Source organism: Myotis brandtii, unplaced genomic scaffold, assembly GCF_000412655.1.
Source record: "Myotis brandtii unplaced genomic scaffold, ASM41265v1 scaffold34, whole genome shotgun sequence".
Lineage (NCBI taxonomy): Eukaryota > Metazoa > Chordata > Mammalia > Chiroptera > Vespertilionidae > Myotis > Myotis brandtii.
The window spans coordinates 4,493,617-4,502,718 of record NW_005363098.1 but is presented as its reverse complement, the minus strand read 5'-3'; the positions used below and the strand labels follow the sequence as shown (position 1 = coordinate 4,502,718).

The following is a 9,102-nucleotide window of genomic DNA, read 5'->3' as shown; positions in this document are numbered from 1 at the left end:
GGCTGCCAGAGGGATGTCTGACTGCCAGCTTAGGCCCAATCCCCCAGGGAGTGGGCCTAAGCCAGCAGGTGGTCATCCCCCGAGGGGTCCCAGACTGCGAGAGGGCACAGGCCGGGCTGAGGGACCACCACCCCCAGTGAACAAATTTTTGTGCACCCGGCCTCTAGTATATATAAAAAGAGGTAATGCCGAAAGCCGGTCCATCCTTGCTGCTTGACACAGTCGCTGCAGGAAAGAAACATCTGCACAGCATATGTTTCAAGGGACCTGGCATATATAGCATATTGTTCTTAATATGTTTGCTCTCCTTAAGCGCCATGTGTTTTAACCAAGGTCACCTCTCCGAGAAAGGTTGTTTCCCCAGGTAGGGATTTTTCCCTGAGGTTAGGGAGGGGATACAACCCCTTAACTAAGTGCCAGGCGGGTAGTTAAGCTACATAATCTTTACTCCCTGGAATGGAGATAAGAAACGCCCTAACCTTTGTAATAGAAATTGACAGGATTAAAATCGGCTGGTATAAATATAGATGTAACAAGACAATAAACATCAGTTCCTAATCAGATCCTAACCAGAACTTCGCTGGAGATCCCGACCAGAACTTTGGCTGGAGATCCTGGCTAGAGGTCCTGACTAGGCTGCTGATCAACTGAAGGCTGTCTCCGTGTCATTCCTTCTTCGCCGACTCCGTCCACACCTTTGGGGACCCCTGGACCCGCTGGGGTTGGACCCCAACAAGGTAATATGCAAATTAGGCCAGGACGCCGTAATGGGTCACTGGACAGGAGGACGTTGCGTGCACAGGTGAGGCCTGGAGCGGAGACAGAGACAGAGACAGAGACAGGGGGGCCTGCCCCAGCCAGCACGGTGGCTCAGGCAGCCCCAGAGCGGACACAGGCGGGGGGCCAGGGGATGCTGCAAGTCAGGCGCGGGTCCTGGCCACCCACAGGGAGCCTCCTTGCGTGATTTCAATCGCACGCTGGGCCTCTAGTTAAAAATAATTTCTGATGATCTAGCAACTGCCAATTTGATTGGGTCCTCCTTCAATTTTGTTTAAAGTCAACATTTGAAAACTATCAGAGAGTTACAAAAGAATTTGCCATCCAATCACAGTGGATCACTTTCTCCTGACCACTACCAGTATTTCAGATTGCTACTTTGTCTGTCCAAGATGAAGCATATGGTAGGATCTGGGCTGGGTGAGAAGTCTGCTTTTCTTTTGTAAAGTGGAGAAGGATAACTTGCAACCTCAGACAGATGAATTTTATGAGAAAATGTAGATGTTGAGGATCCAAAATCCGATTCCCTGGAAGTTATCCCTGTGCCCAGATACCACTGATTCTTCAAGTGCTTCCAAGGGACCAGATATCCCAGTTTGACAACTGAGTGAGACTGCACCATAATGAAAATATCCTCTTGTAAGTGTAGTTGACACCGTTCAATTACTAGTCCCTGCTTAAAATCCTTTAATAACTCACTCCACATATTTAAAAAAAATAAAACTCAAACTCCTTACTGTGGCCTCTAAGGTCCTACCACATCTCACTATCACCTGGCCTTCTCCAAGTTCCTGGATTGCCGTCCATGCTTCCCACCTCAGGGCCTTTGCACCCGCTGTCCCCCTCTGCCCAGAGCACGCTCCCTCTACTTGCTGCATGGCTGATCCTGCACATCCTCCAGACCTCAGTTCAAATGTCACCTCCTAAGAGGGGCCTCACCTGACCACCCCATCCAACTCATTATTCTCTATCACAGCAATCTAGTTCTTGATAATTCTTTTAACAGCATACCTATTTTGATTTGTTTACAGTAATGCCTGACTCCCCCGCAACACACAACACAGGTCCTGTTCAGTGTTTTATGTCTAGCATAAAACCCAGTACAGTGCATGATGCTCAATAAATATTTGTGAACAAGACAAAGGATGTAAGCATGCCATGGGAAAAATGAAGTTGGTGGAGTGTGTGTATGTGTGTGTGTGTGTGTTTTAACAGCTTTCTGGACAAACAAAGCTATATTATTAGAGAGTACAAATACCCCAAATGCCAAAGAGAGAGGTACATTACTGAGAATATTAAGTACACAAGCATACACTTATCCAAGACTCCAGATAGCATCCAAAGTGGGCAGGGCAAATTAGCAGGTATTCGCTGCCATTTTTTTCTTACCTCTGTTCTTGAGAACGCTCCTCCATATCCTCTTCAGAATCACCCTATCGAAAAAGAACATGCTTTAGTTGTCTCAAAGGAGCACAAAATCTCCAAAAGGAAGAGTTCTTCAACTCTCACAGGGGTGATGAACTTTGTAATGAATGTCTAAAATCATGCCCGACACACAGCAGGCATTCAATAAATATTTACTGAAAGAAAGAATAACTTTAGTAAGGAGACTGCTGAATTGCCAAGTAATCCCTCATGTACTCACCATAAGCACTTTACCTGTTTAAAATTACAATCTGAACATAATCTCAAAATTACTTTGACATCACTTCTCTCCAAAGGCATTTTTCAATGTTTCCGTTTAATCACACAAGATGAAGTTTATTAATAATTAAAATTCCCAAAGGTAGAAAATGTAATGTTTCACTCAGAACACTTGATATATTTTGACATCAAGGTAAAAAGGCTGATAAATGTGATAAGTGGCATAAAAATCACTCAAAAGTGATTCCAAAATCTTCTCCCAGACTTACCTTCCAAAAATCTGACCGCTCATGTCATGTACCAGGAGGGTTTAAAAAACAAAAAAACAAAAAAGCCTCTTGAAACAGAAACAGAGGGCAGATCCAATTAAATACTACATTGAAATTTGCTGCCAGGGTTCTTCAGGAACACCAACCTTCCTGTTCCTCCAGCTTCTCTACGACCCCTGGATCTCCAGGTAATACTGCCTGGTGCCCTCTTCCGCACCCCAACCCCCCAACCCCCACCCCTCACCCCTGATCCCTGCCAGTCCTACTGGGTCCAGACTCCTCCACACAAATTCCCTCCAAATGTTAACCCATACTTGAAACCATGGGGCCCAAATCCCTATCTCCAGCACCAACTTCTCCCTCAATCACACATTATAGATGCTCAGTGAATGCCTAACTTTCCACAGAAGCCAAGACTCACATGGTTTTAGTCAACACAGCACATGGGAGGTCCTCCACCGCGTGTGTGGGGTGAACTCATTCACAGCTCCAGCCCTACCGCCAGCTGCCTCCAGCATGCGTGCACGTTGTCTCCCCAAAACAGTTACCAACATCAGACCTACCAACACCAGGGTCCCTGCCGGGTGGCCTCTGTTCTAACTGGTCTCCTTCTGTCAAAGACACATGACACTCCTTGACCCTCGGGCAAACCTTAGGGTCACCACCACACTGCTCTCCTCCCCTCACTCCAACCATAATGACCCCCCACCCAGGCCTGCATTACCACCACAGATAGGGCTTTCTGCTCTGTTGAAGACGTGTGCCTTCAACCCATCCTGGGAGTCACTGCAAGGCCAATCTTCCTCAACATCAATCACTTACCACCCACATGGTATGGACCCAGCATTCAATGTCACTGTGCTACTATCTGCTCAAGAACCTCCCATGGCTCCCCAACGTCGAGTCAGTTATATTCCAAGCTCCTTAGCCTGGAAGTGAGCCGTTGTCAATTGACCTTGACATACCCATCACAATCATTGCAGCCAGGCTTCAGCAGGGTCTCTGGGCTCCAGGTTAAAACACCAGCATAAAACACTCTGAACCTTCACCCATGTGAGTGAAGCTCTAGGCTCAGCCCCAATGCAGATCTCTAGCTGACTCCCCATGCACTCTGCTCCTCCTCTCTCCCTTCAGTTCCTACATTTCAGCACTTGATTGTTATCTCGGGGTATTACCAGCCTTATCTCCCCAGCAACACCAAGCTCTCAAAAGGCAGGGACCAAATCCTGTAATCTGCTCCCTCCACCAGAGGCAGGGGTGGGTGGGGGTGGGCAAAATGGGTGAAGGTGCTCAAAAGGTACACACTTCCAGTTATAAAATAAGTAAATCGTGAGGATATAATGTACAGCATGGTGACTATGGTGAATAATGCTGTACTGCATATTTGAAAGTTGCTCTGAGAGTAAATCTTAAAAGTTCTCATCACAAGAAAAAAAAATTTGTGACAATGTACCAAGACAGATGTTAACTAGACTGACTGTGGTGACCAGTTTACAATATACACGAACAGCAAAGCATTATGCTTTACACCTGAAACTAATATAATGTTATATGTCAAGTATACCTCAATAAAAAATGTTTTAATAAAGATAATTTAAAAATACTAGTGGATATGGCTATTTTTGAAAACTTCATTAAGCAAATTTTTCTAAATCAAAACAGAACCTGAAAATTATTTCCTTCAGGCCCAGGAACTTTATCACAATAATACTTTCCTGGCCGGGCTGTGCTAACATTCATACAATAGTGTATCTGGTAGTGGCCAAGAGCATGGGCTCTGGAGCCAAACACCTCCTGGGTTCGAATTGCACCACTGCTACTTTCTCAAGGCCTTGGGCAAGCTAAAGGATGACTCGGGAGCCTCCGTTTCCTCACCTGTGAAATCAGGTCTTCATAATCCCTACTTCTTAGCATAGTAGCACGAGATAATACTCATCAAGTGCTTAAACAGTGCCAGTTAGTCTTCAGCCCCTGTTAGTTATTATTTTTTTATATTGATAGTGGAAGTAGACGAAAACAAAAATAAATCTCTATGACAAAAGGATTTCCAAATACCCGGTAATGATTTGCCGACTGGAGCAAGATGCCGTTACATCACACAGTACCTGAGATAACAAAGTCTCAGTCAGTGTCCCAGTTCCCGTTTCACTTTCTATCACTTTCCGTTATCTACTCTCACTCAGGCTTAAGGGGGTAAATTTAACCAGACATGAGATTTTTAAAGGCAGATCCCAGGGGCCTCCGTGTGCCAGGCCCCCTGCGAGGTGTTTGCCAGAGGAGCAGCGGACCTACCATCCCAGACCAGACCAATGAGCGTCTGTTTCATTGGTTCCAGCTGCTCCTACTCAACATCCACGTCTGCAACCTAACCCGGGGAATCTGGAGGGAGGCTTCTCATCTCAGCCAAGTCTGAAGGGATTAAAAGAACACCTTCAAGATTGCCCTTCCAGCTTCTAGAACTGATACAAAAATGTGATTATTAAACAATAATAGGAAACCAATATTGAATGCATTGGGCCTGCCATCTTCAGAACTGAGTACCCTATTAATTGGGGAACTGGACAACACAGAGACAACTGCCTCTCCCCTCCCAGGAAGAACTCATGGGCTACTACTGAGTGCCTACTGCATACAGAACACTGTGGTTACATTGGGGCAACCAGCTTAGAAGACCAAACCCTCTTAAGGGGAACTAAATTAGGGCAACAAGACAAAGCAAAAAATCCAGACACTCAAGAAACTCAAAGAGGGAGAAATAAAGGTGCCACTGCCAAGCTAGGAGTCAGGAAGGACCGTCCCTGTTCAAAGAGCAGGGCAACAGCACCAGTTCTTTCATTCAACAGAAACATCTTGGGCCTGCTCGGCCAAGACTCAGGCTGAAGTAAGTGTCCCAGAGGACTGACAGGAGCAACAACAGTCAAGGTCAGAATGGGGAAGGCCCAGAGGGCCAGAGCAGGTCAAGTGGATGGCAGAGAATCACAGAAGGTTTTTGACCTTGAAGGTGAAGTAAGAAGTTGGGCAAAGCAGTATCTTGCACACATGCAATTACTTCTTGCACATGCTATTGCTACACCACCACCACTTTCGATACAGTGTGATGAAGTGTGGTCACGTGAAGCAAAGTCAAAGGAAAGGACAAATTCTGTAAATCTAAGAATAAAAACCACGGTTTTTTCCTTCCTTCTCATTATCGCAATGGATAGTTTCTATCTTCCTACACCAAACTATTATAGAACATAAAAGAGCATATAGCATAAAGATATAAATAATACAATTTATCTGTATGGCTGGAGGGCACAGAATAGCCCTGAGCTATCTGCACAGGTCAACCCCTTCAAAGCAGGAAAACTGTTCCATGCTCTCCAATGACCGAATCATTGGGGGACAGGTGGATACTGCCAAAGTAACAGGCAGCATATAGTAAGTGCTTACTCAGTTCCATTATTACCCCCATTTTGCAGGTGAAGAAACTGAGGTCAGAGAGGTGAAAAATGATGGAGCAGGGAGTCAAATCCTGGAAAGCTGGCCAGAGGGTCTGGCAGTTTAAAACAATTCAATTATTACATTTGGTTTTACTAATGATGCATTACTAAAATTCTTGATCTACTTTGAGACCCATTAGAAAACAAAAGGTCCAATCAACAGAAAACATTTCCAAACTAAATAACTGTATAAATAACTAGTGTTGGCAAATGTCAGTATTTGATTTTTAAATGCCACATCTTCTGATGCTCCTATTTCAACTGTAATTAAAAAATTGTAGCTTCTGAAGCCATCTTTAGGTCTTTCTAAATGAAAGGAACCCAATCTACAAGCTAAGTAAGCAGAAAACCCTCAAATTTAAATAACACCTATAAATATTATCTTTCCATCGGACTTCATGACACACATGAGGAAGCTTTTCTGAAAAAAATTAAAACTTCAAGAAGAATTCCCAAAAAATAACTTTCTTCAGAACTTGCTGCAGTTTTTATATACATGTAAGATATATCTATACTATATGTGTGTATATTTATGCAGTTTTGATATATATACACATAATGCAGTTTAAATAGACAGCTATAGATAGATCTATATCTTTCCTCACCCCACCCAGGTATATGCAGGATAAGTCTCTAAAAGAAACTCACATAGAGATGAAGTATTTAGAAAATTACTTTGAATATACCAGTTTCACTTTCACTACAGCTTTCATTAAGGTAGCTTAGCTATAAATGCTTCTATAGTGAGCACTCCAGAAAGACAGCTCCTAAATTCTAAGGCTTTTTTACCACAACAAAGTGTATTACACATATAAACAAAACCAGAAATTAAGAATTTCATACAATAATGCCTGAGCCTATAACAAAATCCTATCAGGGGCCTGACACTTCCATCTCTCAGCAGAGTGACTAAATCTTCAACTAATGCAACAATCAATCAGAGTCTATCCTTTCCTTTTCTTCAGCTTAGGTGGGCTTCCAACACTAACCAGTAAGAGGCAGAGGCTACAAGTGAGTAAAAAAGCAAATGCATATAGATATACACCAGGGCTTCTCCGTGGGGCACTTCTGCTCCCCAGGGACACTTGGCTACATCTGGAGACATGTTTAGCGGTCACACTGGGGGAAAGAGAGGGAGAGGTGAGTGCCACTGGCATCTAGTGGGTAGAAGCAGAAATGCTCTAACTGCTTGACATCCTCCAGGGCCCAGGACAGCCCCCCACCCCAAAGAATTCTCCAGCCCAAAATGTCACTCATGCCGCTCCTGAATGACTCTGATCTATACAGATATAACTGTATTTTTTTAACACTAAATACTTCAAATGTTAAGTGTGGTTCTCTCCGTAGGGTTAGGAACAATTTCTGATTTGTTCATTTTATCTTTCGGTATGTTTCAAACCTTCAACAATACACATCTGTTATTTATAATCAGGGAAAACCTCCATTTGGGAATAAACTTTTAAGATGAAGGCAGGCTATTTGCTCCCCATCCTGCTGGGGCTTTTTCTCAAAGGACTGGTCTTATTCAGCCTACTGGCCTTAGGGAAGGTCCAGAAAAAAGTTCCTCTAAAAATCACCTCTCCGCCTTGAAGCTGTTATTTATTAGCTCTGGTTAAAATGAATATTCCAAATATCTCAAAACCAGCACTCTAAATGCTTCACATAGGAGGGAGAAAATTGAAATGTAAAACTGCACAGCCTGGCCAGTGAAGTTATAGCTAGACATCCTGTTTTTCTAAACAGCCACAAGAGACAGCATAGAACCAAGTGCTCCACCAATGTGGCAGTAACGAACATCTTAAAAATTGTGGCACCCAGGCTGAATATCCCCTTATAATTCAAACCACTTCTCCACAAAGGGGGAAAATGCGTTCGGGGTCCCTACTGTCCATGCTGAGAAACAGTCAGCAATATCATATTTAAATGTGTACATCTTCAGCCAATGAGGGTTTCTCCTGAAAGTTAAACCTTAAACACAAAAGCTTTGCAGTACTGTGTCTATTGCGGCAGTAAACCCTGTTATGATGCCACAGATTCCAATAAAATGTTAGTATTTATTTTTTTTTCCAAATGCAATCATTGTATCATATGGGGAGGAAACCCCAAACAGGAAATTCAAGTTGTATTCTAACAGGAATTAAAGGCACTGGGGGGAAAAAAATCCAAGATTACAATCCTTTAAAGTCACATCTTCATCCCAAAGCTACTTAACGATAATGGCAAGTACCATCTCTAATCAATCAATATTCCTGTTGTCCTCACACACACTGCACCAGGTCGCTTAAAGAACAGGGCACACGCCCCTCGCCCACCCAGGACCACAGCTGGCCCAGGGGCCCGCCCTTCCCCTCGGTACAGCAGGCCCGGCCCTGCTGAGGTGGCCTCAGCTCCCACCTCCTGAACTTGGGGCCGGCGTGACTCACGCCCTGTCACATGGCGCGGGAGGAGGCTGGGAAGGCCACCGTTGCCAGGTGTTCAGGCTTGGCCCGACCGTTTATTTGCCTTGCAAAGTGGCCCGAGCGCCTGTGCCACTGGGGGGCCGGCGGCCTCCTGGCCTCTCCACAGGCGCACCCCACCCCCCCCCCCCCGCCCTGTCACCTGACCGTCCTCACCTGAGTGGGCAACAGGAGTTCCCCTTCTTCTGCCTGCCACAGCTCCACCACGTTCGGCAAGGGCTCAATCGCTACACGAACCAAAAAACACACCGAGTTTTTAATGCACGGAAAAGAAACGCTTCCTGTTCCCCTACCGTCCCCCATGCACCCGCCTCACCAAAACAAGTCTCCCTTTCCTTCTAAAAGCCCAGGCCACCCGAGAAGGGAGCCAAGGATGTGAACACAATGGACGGGGTGTGAGCCGGCGGTCCCCGTGACAGAGAGGCGACCGCGAGCAGGGCCGGGGGGTCTGGTGCTGGGGGACCGATCGGAGGC

General features: G+C 45.1%; 1 protein-coding gene across 1 annotated transcript in view; it reads right to left on the bottom strand.

Moving 5' to 3' along the window:
* The window catches only part of KIAA0922 (KIAA0922 ortholog), a gene marked incomplete at its 5' end in the record, with an annotated part of 147,381 nt that extends 138,427 nt beyond the window's left edge, over positions 1-8,954 (bottom strand). The window contains 3 exons of the mRNA XM_014543902.1: positions 2,167-2,210; positions 8,785-8,855; positions 8,945-8,954. Of these exons, the coding sequence (XP_014399388.1) occupies positions 2,167-2,210; positions 8,785-8,855; positions 8,945-8,954 (125 nt within the window). The remainder of the gene's footprint in view (positions 1-2,166; positions 2,211-8,784; positions 8,856-8,944) is intronic.
* Between the last annotated feature and the right edge of the window lie 148 nt (positions 8,955-9,102).